The sequence below is a fragment of the Bombina bombina genome, chromosome 1 (assembly GCF_027579735.1).
Source record: "Bombina bombina isolate aBomBom1 chromosome 1, aBomBom1.pri, whole genome shotgun sequence".
NCBI classification, from domain to species: Eukaryota; Metazoa; Chordata; class Amphibia; order Anura; family Bombinatoridae; genus Bombina; species Bombina bombina.
The window spans coordinates 553,909,697-553,932,982 of record NC_069499.1 but is presented as its reverse complement, the minus strand read 5'-3'; the positions used below and the strand labels follow the sequence as shown (position 1 = coordinate 553,932,982).

The window sequence follows — 23,286 nt, the reverse complement described above, 5'->3', positions numbered from 1 at the left end:
CTCTATTTGTTTAACACCCTAAATGGGTTAATAACATAGTTAAAGTACTGCTTAGGAGCCACTGAGAACTGCTGGCCCCAAGCTAACACCGCCGTTGCACCAGTCAGCATGGGCAGTCATATGTGACAACGAGGGGAGTGTGCATGCCCACCTGAAAAACAATGCCACAATATGGAAATTATGGGGGGTGTCCTTCACAGTTCCATGTTGTCCTCCTCTGACAGAAACATTCAGTCGTTAATTGTATGAGACTCACTTTGTTACTTCCATCTGTTTCAGGCATTCACACTTGTTTCGAGGCTTCTGTCCGAGCGCAAATTTGATGCACTAGAAAATCTTGTTGACAATGAGGTATACATTATTTTCTACTCAAATGATTAAATGTCAGTATTTCTCAGGGATCAGAATTATTTTATTCTTTGAAACAAATCAGTCACACATGTTTTCTTACTGTTGTGTCTATCCATGTACATGCATAATATACGCCATAACATGATGATCAGCTGACATTAGAAGAGCTTTTAACCCTTTATTTTAAAGAGCAAAAATCCAGTCTCCATGATGGTCCCCAATCTAATTCAATCAAAAGGTTTAGGGATTAGGGGTCTGTAATAATCCCTTCCATAGAAAATATTGCTGGTGTCCAGGGAGTCAAGTGATTAGTTTCTCACAGTTCCCTACCTACATTGTAGAGGAACAAGTAACACCTCATTGAAAAGTGCTTATTTTCTTTCAAGTGAGGAGTCCATTGTCCCTCTACGTCAAAAAGGAGAATAATTGAGGGCTCCATAAAGAGCTTCTTCCTCAGCCAAAAAATGGGAAAACCCCACAATATTAATATATACATTTAATTTTCTTACATTTACCATCAATTCACCTTCACAAAACGCCAAAATGTTGCATTTATACCTATGCTGTTCTATAAAAAAAATTAAACCTGGAAGATAAAATGTATTATTTTTGTCGCCTTTTCACCATCTTGCAATTTTTGCAGAAAATTATTGGTCTAAAATATTTAACTACAGTATATAAAAATATTACATACATTTTTAAAATAACTCAAAATTATTTTGCCACATAAACCTCAGTTATTTCATTCAGCTATCATTCTCTACTCCAGTCTATCCCACCCCATTTACAGTCCTGGCATCATAAACTTAGATAGGCAGGATACATTCTATAAAAGTGATGGTGTTACCACAGGCTGTATACGTGTTTCAGACCCTCCCTATCCCCTCACTTTTATTATTTATTAAAATATAAAAAAATAATATGGCAGGGTAAACCACCCAGAGTGGCTAAATACATCCTATATAGACCTAGAGACAGGGGTGGTTTAAAGTTGTTCAATCAAACTAGCTATAGACTGACAATCTTTATGCAACAATTTTTTGATTGGTGTAAGCATTCTAAAGAAAGGGAATGGTTATTGCTAGAACATCTTACAGATTGTACCTGATTGTACAGTTTATGTTGGCTCCCCAATTTTCCCAAATGCCTCAACACAGCCCACTTTATAGGCTAATAGCAGAGACATTTAAAGCATGGGAATATTTACTTAAGAAAGTTAAGCCTCTAAATACAGGTATACCTCACTTTACAGCGCTTCGCTAATACAGCGCTTTGTGGAGCTGAAGTTCAACCTTCAAGGATTTTGAAACCGTGCTGTAATCTTCGTGAGATTGCGAGAAAAGTGACTTCCACCATTTTGTTATGTGCAGTTCACTCTGTTTACAGCATTACAGTGCAATCTGTGTCTCAGTGCTATAGTCTGGCAAATGTTACTACAGTAATTGTCACTATTTTACAGATACAGTATTTATTGAATACTAATTGAATACTGTGCTGTGCTAGTGTTAAACTAAACGTAGCACTATTTCACCCCTAATATGTGTTAGTTCAAATATGTTTTTAAACACACTGGCAAGTAAAAAGAAAGCTAAAACCGCCTTGTTTCACTTTAAGGCGGTTTTCACTTTACAGCGGGGCTCCTGTCCCTAACCCGCTGTATGAGCGAGGTATACCTGTATGCTTCCTTTGCTTCTAACACCTCTATGCTCTGAATTCTCGATTATATAATTTGCCGACAGCAAGAGCTCATTTGCTTCGAGATTCCCTACCATTATACTTAGTATTATCTAGTGTTAAAGGAACAGTCTACTCCAGAGTTTTTATTATCAAAAAAAGTTAGATAATTCCTTTATTACCCATTTCCTAGTTTTGCATAACCAACACTGTTCTATTAATATAAATTTTTACCTATGTAATTACCTTGTATCTAAGCCTCTGCTGACTGCAGAGGGGAATTTCCATTTTAACAGTGATGATCTTCATCTTACCAGGGCAAGTGACTCTCTGCAACCCCTTATTTGAAACGGAAAACGCTTTCAAATGAGGGGTCTCTTGTCCCTGTAAGTGGTCTGGTGATTGAGATATGGGCTTACATATTCCTCCCTCCATCCCCAGACTTACAACCAGGAAATTCTCTGACTCAGCAGTGAGTTCCTGGTTGTTTGTGATATCACCACATGCTGCTTCCTTTCCTTTGTGCATTGCATAGGGTCTCCAGGATCTAGGTCAGAAGGGGAACCCTCCAGTATTATGACTCATTGTTCTCTGCATTCTAGTGGACGACGATATATCTTCAGCATTTAAGGGGTTAAGTGACAACTACCTGTATCATAAAAGTATATGATTTATTTAAAAGAACAATCGTAGCGAATAACAGTAATCAAAAAGCACAATACATGTCCATAAAATCAGCGGAATCCGTACAGTACACTGTGAGGTTACTGCAGATCATCCAGAAGGATGTGTATATAAGTGTCAAAGTTCATAGTAGATATAACAGAATTGATGGAATTCTTATCCGTTACTAAGGCTGAAAAATAGGTACTCACTGACCATTACCTCAATTGTAAGAGGTAAGGAATGTGCTCCACACAGACAACCTTCCGTCCAAGGCACAAACGTGCTAGCTGTTGTTCACTCCCCCTCAAGACTGGTGCTTGATTATAAGCCTGTATTTCGTATGTCCTCAAAATATGGTATCTTGGCGCAATAATGCTGTCGCGTCCGGTCCCGTGCTCCTGGTAGCTGTCACGATCACTCTGTGTAGGAGGTATCTGCACTTTGTCTTGATAACAATCCCCCGGTACAGTGCACAGCTTACACGGAGCAGCCCTGCTTGCTGACTATACAATAATATCTCGACCTGCACTTGCATCTCACAATCCGTTAAAACCGAACCACCCGCGGCACCAGTAATGACTCGCTATTGCTGGTGCCGCGGGTGGTTCGGTGTAAGCTGTGCACTGTACCGGGGGATTGTTATCAATTCGTTGTTTTCCGGAGGAAGACAAGTTGCAGATATCTCCTACACAGAGTGATTGTGACAGCTACGAGGACCACGGGACCGGACATGACAGCATTATCGTGCCAAGATACCGTATTTTGAGGATATACGATATACAGGCTATAATCAAGCACCAGTGTTGAGGGGGAGTGAGCAATAGCTAGCACATTTGTGCCTTGGATGGAAGGCTGTCTGTATGGAGCACATTCCTTACCTCATACGATTGAGGTAATGGTCGGTGAGTACAGATTTCTTTCTAATTACACGACGAGTCCACGGATCATCTAATTACTAATGGGATATGTCACTCCTGCCCAGCAAAGCTGTTAAATATCACCTCCCTTCCCTCCCACCCCAGTCATTCTCTTTGCCTGTTTTAGAGCAAGGAAGTGGTAAAGTTAGGAGTTAAAAAATAATAAAATATTGCTTGAAGAATCATTTTCTAAGTAGTGCAAGATTGTGCTGCTTTGTGCTAGGGTGTAGCCGTAGTCCACATCAGTCTCTTCAGTAGGGCAGTGGTGGCATTAGAGCAATAGGAACTTATGGGACATAATTCTCACTGCGCCTCCCATATAATTTATGCTGCCCTAACTCTGAAAGCCTGAGTGAAATTACTCAGTCTTTTTTCTTTCCACAGGTCTATGTGAGGGAGAGGACCTCTCAAACCTGGTGAGCTGCCTTGCTGTCGGGCAGATTATGAGGTAAGTGCTGACTTTAATTTCTGGGGTTACAGAAAAGACTCAGAAGAAGTTGGGCACTTTATTTCAAAGGATGGGACAAAAGGCTCAGTGGAATTGGGCACTTTACTTTTTAGTTGAAATTGTTTTTATTAAGTTTTTACATATACAAAATAAAAATAAAATACATGTGTCAATCATTCCTCTCTACAATTTTCGTGTGGTACAATATGCAGTTTCAGGCGGAAGCAGTATCCAACATCTATTCACAATAAGCAAAAACAAATTTTATATATAAGCTTACAGCTTACTTGGTTAACCACAGGACTACTGTACATATGCCTGTTTTTATGACCGCCTTTGCAGTTATCTTCAGCGAGGGTCCCGGCCCATACTCTAAGGCTCAATACCTAAAGCAATAGCGTTATTCTTTCTACCTTTTTCTTTTTTTTTTTCTTTTTTTTTTGACTCGTGGTACATTATGAAGGGCTCCCATCTTGCAAGGAATCTCTCCGAATCGTTAAGGGTTTCAGCTGCTGCACTTGCCATAGTATAATGATGCTCTAGTTTATTATATATAAAAGAGAAGTCAGGGGGGTAGATTTCCAAAATTGAGCCACGCTGATTTTAACTATAGTACATACCATCTATAACTAGTTTAAGGTTAATCTTTGGGATTCCTGGGATCGGGAAGTGAAGTAGAGCCTGTTCTATTGTCAGTGTTATTTGTTTTTGGAAGATTGCACTTAGTAATTGTGAGGTGTATTCCCATATCTTCCTAATTCGTTCACACTCCCACCACATATGGATATATGAGCCCCTTTCCCCGCATCCTCTATAGCAAATATGTGATAGTGGACCCCCGGAACCATGTATCCTCGTAGGGTGGAGATACCATCTAAAAGCAACTTTTATATAATTTTCTTTAAGTAAAGCGTTCTGGGTAAAGGATAGTCAATTCAAAAGGTTTGCGTGCCATGTTTTAATTGACCAGGTTTTACCTATATCTTGTTCCCATCTATGGATGGTTTGTGTCTTCTCTATACTCCCTGGGGAATTAAATATAGAATATAAAGTTGATATCACTCCTGATGTCTGGGAGGTAGTAAGGCATAGTGTTTCTAGGGTTGTGTTTGGGAGGAGTTTTACTTTGCCTATTATTTCGCATGCCCTCGATCTCAGTTGTAGGTAATGATACCATATGTTTTTGTCGTTGGTGTCTAGATTCTGGTATTGCTCAAAAGACATTATTTTTTCTGCTATAATTATGTCTGCTATTCTGTAAAGTCCTTTATTGGACCATTTCTGTTGGACCCCTAAATCTACGGAAGAATCGTGTGTCACTAGTGGGGTTAATATAGATCTATCTCTAGTAAGTGTATATTTAGAGTTTAGTGATTTCCATAAGTGGATAGTGTGTTCGATCGCAATATATTTGCCTTTCTGCTTGGGTTTTGTAAGATATGGGGCCCAGAGCAATCTGGTTAGGAAGTCTGTCTCTATAATATTTGACTCAATATGAGTCCATCGCTTTTTTTTTACACTCTCTGAACCAATGCAAGGTCTGTGACATTCTTGCAGCATAGTAATATGAGATTAAATTGGGCAATTTACTTTTTAATGACATAAATTCTCATATACACACAGGAGACCCTATGTAGACAGCCTAGACGCAGGCACTGGGGCTAGAAAATACATTACTGGTGGTTTCACACTCCCGGCGGTGTCACTTATCTACAAAAGCAATATGCCGACCGGGAGATTACTTTATTGGCGACGCCCACAATGGTTGGTACTAGAGACGGCCGCAATTTGCGTTGCGCGCTCTTTTCCTTCACTTCCTAGTAATCAGAAGGGGAAGTAGTACAACATCTATTTCTACTACGCATTCTCTTGTATTACATGCGTGTCTAGGAACGGAGAGCTGCTTCCTGCATCTGCTGCTGAGTTACGGATCTGTTATTAGTGGAACGCCTCCTGCTCAGAGAGAGCCGATGTCAACAGGCAGGTAGGCACCTCAGCAAAGTACAGCTGAGGTGTAGAGGTGATCTGCAGTATTGTTTAGGGTTTCTGTCCTCCCTGCTTATAAAAAATAAAAAAGTTACCGTTTAAAGTGACAGTAACGTTTTTTTCTGTTGAAATTTTTATTAAAAAATTTGAACTTTTAATTTGATAATTTTATCCATTGTGAGTCACGAAGACAGCATGAAGGGCCTGCCCCCGATCCGGGACCGGATCTTGTGGGGGGCAGGCTTTCCTTCTTCGCTCAGGCTTGGGTGCGAGATGTTCAGGATCCCTGAGCAGTAGACATAGTGTCCCAGGGATACAAACTAGAGTTCAAGAATTCTCCTCCCAGAGGCAGGTTTCTGCTTTCAAGATTATCTGTAGACCAGACAAAAAGAGGGGCGTTCTTACACTGTGTACTGGACCTCTCCGACCTGGGAGTGATAGTTCCTGTTCCGATGCAGGAACGGGTCTGGGGTTTTATTTCAATCTGTGGTTCCCAAAAAGGAGGGAACCTTCAGACCAATTTTAGATCTCAAGAGTCTAAACAAATTCCTCAGAGTAACATCCTTCAAGATGGCATCTATTCGTTCCATTCTTCCTTTGGTCCAAGAGGGTCAATTTATGACAACGGTGGATTTAAAGGACGCGTACCTGCATGTTCCCATTCACAGGGATCATCACAAGTTTCTAAGGTTTGCATTTCTAGACAAACACTTCCAATTTGTGGCTCTTCCTTTTGGTCTTGCCACAGCTCCCAGAATTTTCTCAAAGGTTCTGGGATCCCTGTTAGCGGTTCTCCAATTACAGGGCATTGCAATGGCACCCTATCTGGACGACATCCTGGACCAGGCGCCATCTTTTCAACAAGCAAGGTCCCACACGGAAAGGTTATCTTTCCTGCGATCTCACGGATGGAAGGTAAATTTGGAAAAGAGCTCCTTAGTTCCAAATACAAGGGTAAGTTTCTTGGGAACCATAATAGATTCCCTATCAATGAAGATTTTTCTGACAGAAGTCAGGAAATTAAAGATTTTCGATTCTTGTCTAGCGATTCAGTCCGCTCCTCGGCCATCAGTGGCTCAGTGCATGGAGGTAATCGGGCTGATGGTGGCGTCAATGGACATCATCCTTTTCACTTGTTTCCACCTCAGACATCTGCAGTTAAATATGCTCAGTCAATGGAACGGAGATTATGCGGATTTGTCTCCACGAATACAGCTGGAGCAGGAGACAAGGGATTCTCTTCTTTGGTGGTTGTCTTAGGATCATCTCTCCCAGAGAACCTGCTTTCGCAGACCCTCTTGGGTGATTGTGACAACAGACGCCAGCCTTCTAGGATGGGGAGCAGTCTGGGGCTCTTTAAAGGCGCAGGGAACTTGGACTCAGTCAGAGTCTGTTCTGCCCATAAACATTCTGGAGCTGAGTGCAATCTTTTTAATGCTCTTCTGGCCTGGCCCCAGTTAGCCTCGGCCCGGTTCTTCAGGTTCCAATTGGACAACATAACTTCAGTGGCTTACATCAACCATCAGGGAGGAACGCAGAGTTCCTTAGCCATGACAGAGGTAGCCAAGATAATTCGGTGGGCGGAGACCCACAATTGTTGTCTGTCGGCGATCCACATCCCAGGGGTGGACAACTGGGAGGCGGACTTCCTGAGCAGACAGACCTTTCACCCGGGGGAGTGGGAACTCCATCCGGAAGTGTTTTCCAGCCTGATTCTCAAATGGGGTCAGCCGGAATTGGATCTCATGGCATCTCGGCAGAATGCCAAGCTTCCGAAGGAACGGGTCGAGGTCAAGGGACCCTCAGGCTGTACTGATAGATGCCCTGGTGGTACCTTGGAATTTGAGTCTTGCATACCCATTTCCTCTGTTCGCTCTTCTACCTCGGGTCATTGCTCAAATCAAGCAGAAGAGGGCGTCGGTGATCCTCATTGCACCGACATGGCCTCGCAGGATTTGGTATGCAGATCTGGTGGACATGTCATCTCTTCCACCTTGGAGACTTCCGTTGAGGAAGGATTTTCTACTTCAAGGGCCCTTCCTTCATCCAAACCTAGTTTCTCTGAAGCTGACTGCATGGAGATTGAATGCTTAATTTTATCCAAGCAGGGATTTTCGGAATCGGTCATAGAGACCATGATTCAGGCTCGTAAACCTGTGACTAGAAAGATTTACCACCAGATATGGAGTAAATATCTATATTGGTGTGAATCCAAGGGCTACTCTTAAAGTTAGGATTCCTAGAATTCTGTCCTTTCTCCAAGAAGGTTTGGAGAAGGGCTTATCGGCAAGTTCCCTAAAGGGTCAAATATCTGCCTTGTCTATTTTGTTACATAAACGTCTGGCGGACGTACCAGACGTGCAATCGTTTTGTCAGGCCTTGGTCAGGATGAGGCCTGTGTTCAAACCAGTAACTCCTCCCTGAAGTCTTAACTTAGGGCGCGATCCGATATGCAGCGTAGTTTGTGGCGCAAGCGAGGGAACCCCTGCCGCCCGCAGTTTCAGCTCGCAACTCGAGCTATCACATATACGGCGCCGTCAGATGCTAAAGTGCCGTAAGTCTGATAAACCAGCGATGTCCAGAAATCTGCGTAAGTACAAATTTCTGGAGTCGCCAGTGACTTACGGCACTTTAGAAACTGCCGCCACATAAAAAACCTGACTAAGTTATTAAATCACCCGTACTGTCTAACACGCCTCCTAAACATAGCCCGACACGTCTAACCCTCTATCCGCTATCCCCCCTCACTATCCTAACAATAATAAATGCATTAACCCCTAAACCGCCGCTCCCGGACCCCGCCGCCAGCTATATTAAATATATAACCCCCTAATGTGAGCCCCTACCCCGCCGCCATCTACCTTACCTACCCCCTAAAGTGAGCCCCTACCCCGCCGCCATCTATTTTAAAATTATTAACCCCTAATTTAATCCCCCTACACCGCCGCCACCTATATTAAATTATTTAACCCCTAATCTAATCCCCCTACCCCGCCGCCACCTATATTAAATTATTTAACCCCTAATCTAATTCCCCTACCCCGCCGCCAACTATATTAAATTATTTAACCCCTAATCTAATTCCCCTACCCCGCCGCCAGCTATATTAAATTATTTAACCCCTAATCTAATCCCCCTACCCCGCCGCCAGCTATATTAAATTATTTAACCCCTAATCTAATCCCCCTACCCCGCCGCCACCTATATTAAATTATTAACCCCTAATCTAATCCCCCTACACCGCCGCCAGCTATATTAAATTAATTAACCTCTAATCTAATCCCCCTACCCCGCCGCCAGCTATATTAAACTATTTAACCCCTAAAATACTAAACTATCCATACCACTAAACCTAAGTATAACCCTACAAATAGCCCTGAAAAGGGATTTTTGCGTGGCATTACCCCAAAGTAAACAGCTCTATTGCCAGCCCTTAAAAGGGCTTTTTGCGGGGCATGCCCCAAAGAATTCAGCTCTTTTACCAGCCGTTAAAAGGGCTTTTGGTGGGGCTTTGTCACAAAGTAAACTGCTCTTTTGCATCTAATCTAAATCCCCCTACACCGCCGCCACCTATAATAAATGTATTAACCCCTAATCTAATCCCCCTACACCGCCCCCAGCTATATTAACTATATTAACCCTAATTATATTAGGGTTAATATAGTTAATATAGTTATTATATTATATATATATTAACTATATTAACCCTAAGTATATTAGGGTTAATATCGTTATATTATATTATATATATATTAAGTATAATAAACCTATCTAACTCTAACATCCCTAACTAAATTCTTATTAAAATAAATCTAATATTATTATTAATTAAAATATTCCTATTTAAATCTAAATACTTACCTATAAAATAAACCCTAAGATAGCTACAATATAATTAATAATTACATTGTAGCTATTTTAGAGTTTATATTTATTTTACAGGTAACTTGGTATTTATTTTAACTAGGTACAATAGCTATTAAATAGTTAATAGCTACCTAGTTAAAATAATTACCAATTTACCTGTAAAATAAATCCTAACCTAAGTTACAAATACACCTACACTATCAATAAATTAAATAAACTACAAATATCTAAACTAAAATACAATTAAATAAACTAAACTAAATTACAAAAAAAACACTAAATTACAAAAAATAAAAACATTACAAGATTTTTAAGCTAATTACACCTATTCTAAGCCCCCTAATAAAATAATAAAGCCCCCCAAAATAAAAAAATTTCCCTACCCTATTCTAAATTAAAAAAATTAGCTATTTTACCTTACCAGCCCTTAAAAGGGCCTTTTGCGGGGCATGCCCCAAAGAAAACTGCTCTTTTGCCTGAAAAAAAAACACACAATACCACCCCCCAACATTACAACCCACCACCCACATACCCCTACTCTAAACCAAACCCCCCTTAAATAAAGCTAACACTACCCCCCTGAAGATCTCCCTACCTTGTATTCACCCAGCCGGGCAGAACTCTTCATCCGACTCGGGCGATGTCTTCAATCAAGCGGCAAAGAAGTCTTCTTCCATCCGGGCGATGTCTTCAACAAGCGGCAGAGAGTCTTCTTCCAGCCGGCGATGTCTTCAAGCAAGCGGCAGAGAGTCTTCTTCCATCCGGTGATGTCTTCAAGCAAAGCGGCATCTTCAATTTTCTTTCTTCGCTCCTCCGCCGCGGAGCATCCATCCGGCACGACGACTTCCCGACGAATGATGTTCCTTTAAATGACGTCTGTCGAATTCCGATTGGCTGATAGGATTCTATCAGCCAATCGGAATTAAGGTAGAAAAATCTGATTGGCTGATTGAACCAATCAGCCAATCGGATTGAACTTGAATCTGATTGGCTGATTCAATCAGCCAATCAGATTTTTCTACCTTAATTCCGATTGGCTGATAGAATCCTATCAGCCAATCGGAATTCGACGGACGCCATCTTGGATGACGTCATTTAAAGGAACATCATTCGTCGGGAAGTCGTCGTGCCGGATGGATGCTCCGCGGCGGAGGAACGAAGAAAGAAGATTGAAGATGCCACTTTGCTTGAAGACATCACCGGATGGAAGAAGACTCTCTGCCGCTTGCTTGAAGACATCGCCGGCTGGAAGAAGACTCTCTGCCGCTTGCTTGAAGACATCGCCCGGATGGAAGAAGACTTCTTTGCCGCTTGATTGAAGACATCGCCCGGATCGGATGAAGAGTTCTGCCCGGCTGGGTGAATACAAGGTAGGGAGATCTTCAGGGGGGTAGTGTTAGCTTTATTTAAGGGGGGTTTGGGTTAGAGTAGGGGTATGTGGGTGGTGGGTTGTAATGTTGGGGGGTGGTATTGTGTTTTTTTTTTCTCAGGCAAAAGAGCAGTTTTCTTTGGGGCATGCCCCGCAAAAGGCCCTTTTAAGGGCTGGTAAGGTAAAAGAGCTAACTTTTTTAATTTAGAATAGGGTAGGGAATTTTTTTATTTTGGGGGGCTTTATTATTTTATTAGGTGTAATTAGCTTAAAAATCTTGTAATCTTTAATTTTTTGTAATTTAGTTTAGTTTATTTAATTGTATTTTAGTTTAGATATTTGTAGTTTATTTAATTTATTGATAGTGTAGGTGTATTTGTAACTTAGGTTAGGATTTATTTTACAGGTAAATTGGTAATTATTTTAACTAGGTAGCTATTAAATAGTTCTTAACTATTTAATAGCTATTGTACCTAGTTAAAATAAATACCAAGTTACCTGTAAAATTAATATAAACCCTAAAATAGCTACAATGTAATTATTAATTACATTGTATCTATTTTAGGGTTTATTTAATAGGTAAGTATTTAGATTTAAATAGGAATATTTTAATTAATAATATTAATATTAATTAGATTTATTTTAATAAGAATTTAGTTAGGGATGTTAGAGTTAGATAGGGTTATTATACTTAAAATATATATATATATATATATATATATATATATATATATATATATATATATATATATATATATATATATATATATATAAATATAATAACTATATTAACCCTAATATAATTAGGGTTAATATATATAATATAATAACTATATTAACTATATTAACCCTAATATAATTAGGGTTAATATAGGTGGTGGCGGTGTAGGGGGATTAGATTAGGGGTTAATGTGTTTAATATAGGTGGTGGCGGTGTAGGGGGATTAGATTGTAGGCAAAAGAGCAGTTTACTTTGTGACAAAGCCCCACCAAAAGCCCTTTTAAGGGCTGGTAAAAGAGCTGAATGCGTTAGGTGTTATGTTTATTTTGTAGCTAGTTTAGGGAGTTACGGAGCTCCAATAGACAGCGTAAGGCTTACTACGGCTGCTTTTTGTGGCGAGGTGAAAATGGAGTAAGATTTCTCCATTTTCGCCACGTAAGTCCTTACGCTGTATATTGGATACCAAACTGCGCTGGTTTGGTATACCTGCCTATGGCCCAAAAAACTACGGGCGACGGCAGAAATATACGAGCGTAACTTCTAGGTTACGCCGTATATAGGATACCAAACCAGTGCAAAATTCAGCGTCGCCGGCATTTGCGGGCGACGCTGCATATCGGATCGGGCCCTTAGTTCGTAAGGTTCTTCAAGGGGCTCCGTTTGAGCCTATGCATTCCTTAGATATTAAGTTGTTATCTTGGAAAATTTTGTTTCTTGTTGCTATTTCATCTGCTCGTAGAGTTTCAGAGCTCTCTGCATTACAGTATGATTCTCCTTACCTTATTTTTCATTCAGAGAAGGTAGTTTTACGTACCAAATTAGGGTTTCTCCCTAAAGTAGTTTCTGACTGGAACCTTAATCAGGAGATTGTTGTTTCTTCTTTGTGTCCTAATCCTTCTCAGAAGGAACGGCTTCTGCACAATCTGGACGTGGTACGTGCACTAAAATTTTATTTACAGGCGACTAAGGATTTTCGTCAGTCTTCTGCCTTGTTTGTGGTTTTCTCAGGAAAACGTAAGGAACAGAAAGCTACGGCTACTTCTCTTTCTTTTTGGCTGAAGAGTATCATACGTTTTGCCTATGAGACTGCTGGACAGCAACCTCCAGAGAGAGTTACGGCTCATTCCACGAGAGCTGTTGCTTCCTCATGGGCATTCAAAAATTAAGCTTCTGTGGAACAGATTTGCAAGGCTGCAACTTGGTCCTCTCTTCACACCTTTTCAAAATTCTATAAATTTGATACTTTTGCCTCGGCTGAGGCCGCTTTTGGGAGAAAGGTTCTTCACGCAGTGGTGCATTCCGTTTTAGGTTCCCTGTCTTGTCCCTCCCTTATAATCTGTGTACTCTAGCTTGGGTATTGAATCCCATTAGTAATTAGATGATCCGTGGACTTATCGTGTCATTAGAAAGAAAACAAAATTTATGCTTACCTGATAAATTTATTTATTTCTTGACACAAAGAGTCCACGGCCCGCCCTGTTTTTTAGACAGGGTATGAGTATGTTCTAACTTCAGATACCTCTGCACCTTGTTACTTCCTTTCTCTCCTTACTTTGGTCAAATGACTGGGGTGGGAGGGAAGGGAGGTGATATTTAACAGCTTTGCTGTGGTGCTCTTTGCCGCCTCCTGCTGGGCAGGAGTGATATATTCCATTAGTAATTAGATGATCTGTGGACTCATCGTGTCAAGAAAGAAATACATTTATCAGATAAGCATAAATTTAGTTTTTTCAGCCTTAGTCATGGATAAGAATACCATCAATTCTGTTATATGTACTATGAACTTTGACACGTATATACACATCCTTCTGGATGATCTGCAGTAACCTCACAGTGTACTGTACGGATTCCGCTGATTTTATGGACATGTATTGTGCTTTTTGATTACTGTTATTCGCTACGATTTTCATTAATATCAATACCTATTGAACTTTTTTCCATAATGGTGTTGTTATTGGTGCCACTGGTTTTATCTGGCTTTCACCATTTGTGAAAATGTTATGGTCTTTTAGAGACTTTCTCTTTTTAAATACACCACATATATTTAATATATCATTTTACCTGGTTATCATAGAGGTACTTGCAGTCCCAGAGACGTGGTTTACACCACAATCTCTTTTGCTCTTTTCTTCTATATAAAAGAACAGTGTCTCTTTTAGACAAGGCGTCTCATGTATGTCTAAATTGTGTGTTGGCTCAGATATGGGCTTCATAAGAGCCTATATGTAAATGTTGGGAGATTTGGTATTCGTATTGGAATAATCAAGTTGCTTATAACAATATATATTAGACCACCAGCTGATCATTCTTGATTTTTGAACCCTAGGTTAATTCTTAAATATTAAATTTTTTACGTTTTTGTAATTTTAATGTAATTCGACAGACTGAAATGTATACTAAATTTGATTGTAAAAAGTTGTAGGTAGCATTATGAAGCTGATGTTCTTACTGTTTCTTCTTCCTTTTCTTTTTTTTTCTTCAGGTCTTGCAGGAGGTCCAGGAAAAATGTTCCTTGCTTCCCGACAACCACAGAGTTGCTCTGGCAGCTGACTCTAATGACATTATGTATACAACCACTGGAGATGTTGCCATTTATTATGATGATAATGGTAAGAGTAAATAGGTCAATCCTATTATATATCATTTCCCTGTCTCCTACTTTGTTGTTAATCTTATTTTTACCACAACTTTAGCAAAGTCTGAATGCAATAGTTTATATTAATATATGGTGTAGTTGGTCAGCCTGATAATGGCTCTAGATGGAAGCACCAGACTCAGGCAGCACTGAATGTGTATAATTGTGCATGTGTTGAGTGGTCTAATGTCATTCTTGAACCCATTGTCTGCTCTAAGAGTACATACTATATATTTATTAGAAGCCTATTTTGCAGTCATTAAAGGTTTCAATTAAAGGGACATGAAACCCCAATTTTTTTTTCATGATTTAGGTAGAACATACATTTTTAAACAACTTTCCAGTTTACTTCTATTATCACATTTTCTTGGTATCAATAGTTGAAGGAGCAGCAATGCACTACTGGTGTTTAACTGAACACATGGGTGAGCCAATGACAATCGGTGTATATATATGCAGCCACCAATCAGCAGCTAGAACCTAGGTACTTTGTTGCTCCTGAGCTTACCTAGATAAACCTTTCAGCAAAGGATAACAAGAGAAGGAAGCAAATTAAATAATAGAAGTAAATTGGAAAGTTGTTTAAAATTGTATGTTCTATCTACATCATGAATGTCTCAGTCTTATGACTTTACTGTCCCTTTAAAGCTCATTATTACAGATCTCCATGAGAAGCATTGCTTTATTCTTTTCTTTCATGCAGTGAAATGCATTTTCCCCCTTCCTTTCCAGGGAGGAAATTTGTTAGCATCTTGATGCGCTTCTGGTACTTTACTTGTGCTGATCTTCCTGATGAAAATCTGGAGGGAACCAAAGTCTTCCAAGTGGCTATGGGAGATGGCACAGCGAAGGACAGTAAACGTCTCCTCACGGCAAACTACGAGTAAGGAGAATTATGAAGCACAAGATTAAAGTTACTTTATAACAGATTAGGTGAACAGTGAGGGATGTAAAAACAAAATAAATGTTCTTATTATTAAGTTTTTTTACTGAAGCGTATTTTGGATTTGAGTGTTCAGGAAACACATCAACACATGCAGCTTTAAGCTGATTCTTTTATGTTCTTTTTGATGACAGATTTTTTGAGTCCATCCTGGGATGAAGCATTACATATCTGGATGACGACATTTAGCACATTTCATGACCTAGAAAGTAGAATCAGAAATTGTACGTTTACTATGACTACTGTAACATCTTACCTAATTTATAAAGTATTACAGCAACTAAAGTGAGTGCCTTGTGCTTATAGAATAACCATTGGCTATGGGTATTCATTTATAAGAAGATGGTATAATCTTATGATGTTATTATATCAAAGATTAGATGTATATTTATTTTTTAAGACACGATGAGTCCACGGATCATCTTAATTACTAATGGGATATTCACCTCCTGGTCAGCAGGAGGAGGCAAAGAGCACCACAGCAGAGCTGTTAAATAGCTCCTCCCTTCCCTCCCACCCCAGTCATTCTCTTTGCCTACGTTAGTGATAGGAAGAGGTAAAGTGAGGTGTTAGATTAGATTCTTCAATCAAGAGTTTATTATTTCTTTTACAAGATCCTTACTTGTGGGATTACCCCTCCTGGTCAGCAGGAGGAGGCAAAGAGCACCACAGCAGAGCTGTATATAAAGCTCCTCCCTTCCCTCCCACTCCAGTCATTCTCTTTGCCTGTGTTAGTTAGATAGGAGATGGCAAAGTGAGGTGTTAGTAAAGATTCTTCAATCAAGTGTTTATTATTTTTAAAGTAGTGCCACTGAGTGTTACTTTATGCCAGGGTGTAGCCTAGACCAGATCAGTCTCTTCAGTAAAAAAAGAGAATCATTTGGTGGCTTTAAAGCATAAGGAACTGGTGGGATATAATTCACTGCGCCTCCTATACATATTTGCTGCCCTAAATACAGATAGCCTAAGCACATTTTACTCAGGCTTATCTTCTTCCACAGGGCTATGGGAGGGAGAGGACCTCTGAAAACCTGTTGGACTGCCATGCTGTCGCACAGCATTTGAGGTAAGTGCTGACTTTTATTCTGGCTCACTGCAAGGGATCTCAGAGAAGTGGGGCATTTTACTTAATTGGTAAGAACTCCTACATGCTAAAGGAGGGACCTTCAGGGCTAAATGGCTGATGTCAAGAGCACTAGTATTGTGTAATACTGACGGCTGCGCCCTGTTGTTATTATGGTTGTCTTTGTAACAATGACTTATTGGGTGTAATCGTTTACACTTCATTTTGCTGCACTGGTAAAAAAGTGAAAGCAGTAGCCAAACTTGTTCCCATGTTCTGACGGCTCTGTGGGCTCTATTACTATCTCATTAGCTCCGGGCGCTTCAGATTTATTGTGCCTGTGATGTGCTATGGAGCTCACCGTTTATTTGGGGGTTACTCGAGCTGGGGATGATTTCCTTTCAGTGGGGAGTGTTAGGTTTATTCTTTATTTAGATAGAATAACTAACTTTAACCCCAAGTTTTTGATGACACAGTCATTCTGGTGGCATTGTTATAATTATATTTTTGGCGCCTGGGAACTACATGATGTTACGCCCACGATGGGCGGAGTCTGTGGGGGACATTTTTTGAGGGACTGCGCACTTTTTTCCTCTCCTGCTGTTTATCACAGGAGACAGGTGTTATATCAGCTCTACATGTCTCACAGTATTTATGGGTTCTAGACATGAACCTAGCAGCTTGTTATTTTGCTCCCGGTCGTTTCGTACATTAATAATGGCGACCGGGAGTGGATTGTTGACACGCTCACAAGGGGCGGAGATATATGAGCAGGGTTGCGCTCCATTCCTCCATTATCATTCCGGGGGGTAGAGCGTTTCATGCAGGTATATCGTACTCGGTACTAGATATACATCGTGTGTCAGACGTAGTAAAGTCCAAGACTTTTTTGCTTGCTATATATATGCACGGTGAACACGCTGTGATTCAGATTGGAGCAATTTTAAAGTGTAATGAAAATTGCAGTATCTGATATGTTGTAATTTGGACAAATGTGACAATAAAGGCATTACTACCTGTTGTATTATAGATCTTTAATGTGGCAAACACTCGCAAAAATAAGGTGGCTTTTAACATTTAAAAGGCCAGTAACGTTCCTGTTATTTGTTATTTCTAACTATACTTCCTGTTGTTTTGTTCAAGTCATTCTCTATGATTTGGAACAGAACAGGAGCGCATAAAATGTGAAGTTACTTTAATATTTAAAGAGACAATAACGTCTTTTCATGTGTTTATTTCTCTTGTAAGGTGTATCCAGTCCACGGATCATCCATTACTTGTGGGATATTCTCATTCCCAACAGGAAGTTGCAAGAGGATCACCCACAGCAGAGCTGTCTATATAGCTCCTCCCCTAACTGCCACCTCCAGTCATTCTCTTGCAACTCTCGACAAGCATGGAAGCAGTAAGAGAGATGTGGTGAAATGTAGTTGTTTTTTCTTCAATTCAAAAGTTTGTTATTTTTAAATGGTACCGGAGTTGTACTATTTTTGTCCCAGGCAGAAAATAGAAGAAGAATCTGCCTGTGGTCTCTAATGATCTTAGCAGGTTGTAACTAAGATCCATTGCTGTTCTCACACATAACTGAAGACAGAGGTAACTTCAGCTGGGGAATGGCGTACAGGTTATCCTGCTGTGAGGTATGTGCAGTTTAAATTTTTCTAGAAGAATGTAAAGGCTAGAAAATGCTGCTGATACCAGATTTATTTGAGGTAAGCATGATTACAGTGATTTAATAGTGACTAGTATCATGCTTACTGTTAGAGGTAATACTCTTATTATTTTTAAACGTTTTTATATATTTGTTGGTGATACAACTTTATTGGGGCCTAGTTTTTCCACATGGCTGGCTTAAATTTGCCTAGAAATAGTTCCCTTAGGCCTCCCACTGTGTGGACATGAGGGGGAGGGGCCTAATTTTGCGCCTAAGTGCGCAGTAACTTTTACAGACTGAGACATCCAGTTTCCCTGCAGGATCCTCCTGAATGCTATAGGACCTCTCTAAAGGGTTTTTGGGCTTTGCAAAGTTGTTTGTATGGCAAGGTAGGGTCACAGCAGAGCTGTGGCAGTTTGTTGTGACTGTTCAAAAACGTCTATATCGTTTTTTTGATCCGTTTTTTAAACTAAAGGGTTAATCATCCATTTGCAAGTGGGTGCAATACTCTGTTAGCTTATTATATACACTGTAAAAATTTTGTTTGATTTACTGCTTTTTTTCACTGTTTTTCAAATTCTGACCTTTTTTTATTTTTCTTAAAGGCACAGTACCGTTTGTATTTTTTGCTTGTTAACTTGCTTTAAAGTGTTTTCCAAACTTGCTGGTCTCATTGCTAGTCTGTTTAAACATGTCTGACATAGAGGAAACTCCTTTTCATTATGTTTAGAAGCCATGGTGGAACCCCCTCTTAGAATGTGTACCAAATGTACTGATTTCACTTTAAGTAATAAAGACCATATTCTGTCTTTAAAAAATTTATCACCAGAGGAATCTGATGAGGGGGAAGTTATGCCGACTAACTCGCCCCACGTGTCAGAACCTTTAAATCCTGCTCAAGGGACTCACGCTCAAGAGGCACCAAGTACATCTAGCGCGCCCATGGCGTTTACTTTGCAAGACATGGCAGCAGTCATGGATAATACACTGTCAGCGGTATTATCCAGACTACCTGGGTTACGAGGAAAGCGAGACAGCTCTGGAGTTAGAAGAAATACAGAGCATACTGATGCTTTAGTAGCTATGTCTGATACCCCCTCACAATATGCAGAAGCTGAGGAAGGAGAGCTTCTTTCTGTGGGTGATTTTTCTGACTCAGGGAAGAGGATTCAACCTGATTCTGATATGTCAACATTTAAATTTAAGCTTGAATACCTCTGCGTGTTGCTCAGGGAGGTTTTAGCTGCTCTGAATGACTGTGATACAATTGCAGTGCCAGAGAAATTGTGCAGATTGGATAAATATTATGCAGTGACCGTTTACACTGATGTTTTTCCAATACCTAAAAGGTTTACAGAAATTATTACTAAGGAATGGGATAGACCAGGTGTGCCGTTCTCTCCCCCTCCTATTTTTAAGAAAATGTTTCCAATAGATGCCGCCACACGGGACTTATGGCAAACAGTCCCTAAGGTGGAGGGAGCAGTTTCTACCCTAGCTAAGCGTACTACTATCCCTGTCGAGGACAGTTGTGCTTTCTTAGATCCAATGGATAAAAAGTTAGAGGGTTACCTTAAGAAAATGTTTATTCAACAAGGTTTTATTCTTCAGCCCCTTGCATGCATTGCCCCAGTCACTACTGCTGCTGCGGCCTTTTGGTTTGAGTCTCAAGGAAGAGGCTTTACAGGTAGAGACTCTATTGGATGATATACTTGACAAGCTTAGAGCACTTAAGCTAGCCAATTCTTTTGTTTCTGATGCCATTGTTCATTTGACTAAACTAACGGCTAAGAATTCTGGTTTTGCTATTCAGGCGCGTAGGGCGCTATGGCTTAAATCATAGTCAGCTGACGTTACTTCAAAGTCTAAGCTGCTTAATATTCCCTTCAAGGGGCAGACCCTATTCGGGCCTGGTTTGAAGGAGATCATTTCTGATATCACGGGAGAAAAAGGTCATGGCCTTCCTCAGGATAGGTCCAAATCAAGGGCCAGACAGACTTATTTTTGTGCCTTTCGAAACTTCAAGGCAAGTGCGGCATCAACTTACTCTAATACAAAACAAGAGGGAACTTTTGCCCAGTCCAAGTCGGTCTGGAGACCTAACCAGACTTGGAACAAAGGTAAGCAGGCCAAAAAGCCTGCTGCTGCCTCTAAGACAGCATGAAGGATTGGCCCCCGATACGGTAACGGATCTAGTAGGGGGCAGACTTTCGCTCTTCGCCCAGGCTTGGGCAAGAGATGTCCAGGATCCTTGGGCGTTGGAAATTGTATCCCAGGGATATCTTCTGGACTTCAGAGCTTCCCCTCCAAAAGGGAGATTTCACCTTTCACAATTATCTGCAAACCAGATAAAGAGAGAGGCATTTTTACACTGTGTTCAAGACCTCCTAGTTATGGGAGTGATCCACCCAGTTCCAAAGGAGGAACAGGGACAAGGATTCTATTCAAATCTGTTTGTGGTTCCCAAAAAAGAGGGAACCTTCAGACCAATCTTAGATCTCAAGATCCTAAACAAATTTCTCAGGGTCCCATCATTCAAGATGGAGACTATTCGAACCATCCTACCTATGATCCAGGAGGGTCAATACATGACTACAGTGGATTTAAAGGATGCTTATCTTCACATTCCGATACACAAAGATCATCATCGGTTTCTCAGGTTTGCCTTCCTAGACAGGCATTACCAGTTTGTAGCTCTTCCCTTTGGGTTAGCTACAGCCCCAAGAATCTTTACGAAGGTTCTGGGGTCACTTCTGGCGGTCCTAAGGCCGCGGGGCATAGCAGTGGTCCCTTATTTAGACGACATTCTGATTCAGGCGTCAAATTTCCAAATTGCCAAGTCTCATACGGACATAGTTCTGGCATTTCTGAGGTCGCATGGGTGGAAAGTGAACGAAGAAAAGATTTCTCTATCCCCTCTCACAAGAGTTTCCTTTCTGGGAACTCTAATAGATTCTGTAGAAATGAGGATTTACCTGACAGAGACCAGTGTCAGCCGCTCTGGAATCAATCCGGGATGTAACCCAACTGCTAGCGTGAATTGAAAGCACACGCTAGCACACTGAGAAATATCCAGGACGTGACCCACTCAGGAAGCAGATTAGAAGATAACAAAAATGAATATTGTTCCAGAATGCAGGAAAGCCACAAAGGATAAAACGTCCCTTTAAGTAGTACAAAGAACAAAAAGGAAATGCTCTTACTTTGAAGCTTCTGAAAAAGGTCCTCTTTAGCAGGCTTGTAAAACAAAGGAAAAGTTCTCTTTTGCAGCTTGTAAAAGTATAATGTCCCTTTAAGCAGGTTTATAACAAACAGAAAGGCAAAGTTCTCTTTTGCAGCTTGTAAAAGTAAATGTCCCTTTTAAGCAGGTGTATAACAAACAGAAAGGCAAAGTTCTCTTTTGCAGCTTGTAAAAGTATAATGTCCCTTTAAGCAGGTTTATAACAAACAGAAAGGCAAAGTTCTCTTTTGCAGCTTGTAAAAGTAAATGTCCCTTTTAAGCAGGTGTATAACAAACAGAAAGGCAAAGTTCTCTTTTGCAGCTTGTAAAAGTAAATGTCCCTTTTAAGCAGGTGTATAACAAACAGAAAGGCAAAGTTCTCTTTTGCAGCTTGTAAAAGTAAAATGTCCCTTTAAGCAGGTCTTGTTTAACAAAGAATAGGTTTAAAGGTAAAGGCCAAAGCAAGGTCAGGCAGGCAGAAGTCGGCATCCAAATATCAGCAAAAGGTATAGGCAAAAGACAGGGTCAGGCAAGCAGAAGTCGGCATCCAAGTGTCAGCAAAAGGGTAATAGCTACAGGCAAGGTCAGGCAGGCAGAAGTCAATGTCCAAATATCAGCAAGTAGGGATTAGGCAAGAGGCTTGGTCAGGCAGGCAGAAGTCGGTACACAGAAGAATAAAACTGATATGGTACTCACAATCCAGGGAAACAAACAAACGGGCCCAGATTCAGATCTCCCGCCGAGATTTAAAGGGCAGGAGCGTAACCGTCATCAGAGGGGTGTGAGAGAAAGCGTCATGTTGCTAAGCAACATGACGTCAGAGACACAGAGGAGTTCCGGGAGCCGCGGCGACACGGCGATGAACGGAAGCGCTCATGACAGCACCCCCTCCTCAAGGGCCCCTCCGGGGGACAGGACCAGGTCTATCAGGATGAGTCTTGTGGAAGGTCTTGACCAATATTGGAGCATTTACTTGATGAGCAGGTTCCCAAGAACGTTCCGTGACTGGATAACCCTTCCAATGAATGAGATAATACAATTTCTTGCCCCGCAATTTGGAATCTAGAATATGGCTGATCTCAAACTCAGGATGTCCATGCACCAATAACGGTGGAGGTTTAGAAAAAGGCTTAGAATACCTGTTAATCATCACAGGTTTTAAAAGAGAAACATGGAATACCGGATGGACTTTGAGAGACTTGGGTAAAGCTACCCGATAAGCAGTGGAACATACCTGACCCAGTATTCGGAAAGGACCCACATATCGTGGTCCCAATTTGTTAGAAGGTTGTTTCAGGCGAAGAAATCGAGAGGAAATCCAAACTTTATCACCAGGGCGATATTTGGGAGCCTTTTTCCGTCGAAGATCCGAAAAGAACTTGTAACGTCTAGAAGTTACAGAAAGAATACGATGTATCTTCTGCCAATGTCGAGTTAATCTTCGGGCTGTAAGATCAGAAGCAGGATTCACTGTGGAGGAAGTATGCAAAGGGAACGTCCTAGGCTGATATCCGTAAGCTGCATGAAAAGGAGAAGTCTGAAGGGAGGAATTGTACCGGGCATTATGGGCCAATTCAGCCAAAGGAAGGTAAGAAGTCCAGTTAGAATGATAATGATCCACATAATGTCTAAGATATGTTTCAAGACACTGGTTTACTCTTTCAGTCTGACCATTCGATTGTGGGTGGTGAGAAGTAGAGAGAGATATAGTAGTACCAAAATGTTTACAAAGTGACCTCCAAAATCGAGAAACGAATTGTACCCCTCTATCT

General features: G+C 40.7%; 1 protein-coding gene across 1 annotated transcript in view; it reads left to right on the top strand.

Moving 5' to 3' along the window:
* MAIP1 (matrix AAA peptidase interacting protein 1) overlaps window positions 1–23,286 on the top strand; it is a 119,458-nt gene that overhangs the window by 42,377 nt on the left and 53,795 nt on the right. Inside the window, exons 2-4 of the mRNA XM_053698727.1 lie at window positions 280–351; window positions 14,482–14,608; window positions 15,367–15,517. Of these exons, the coding sequence (XP_053554702.1) occupies window positions 280–351; window positions 14,482–14,608; window positions 15,367–15,517 (350 nt within the window). The remainder of the gene's footprint in view (window positions 1–279; window positions 352–14,481; window positions 14,609–15,366; window positions 15,518–23,286) is intronic.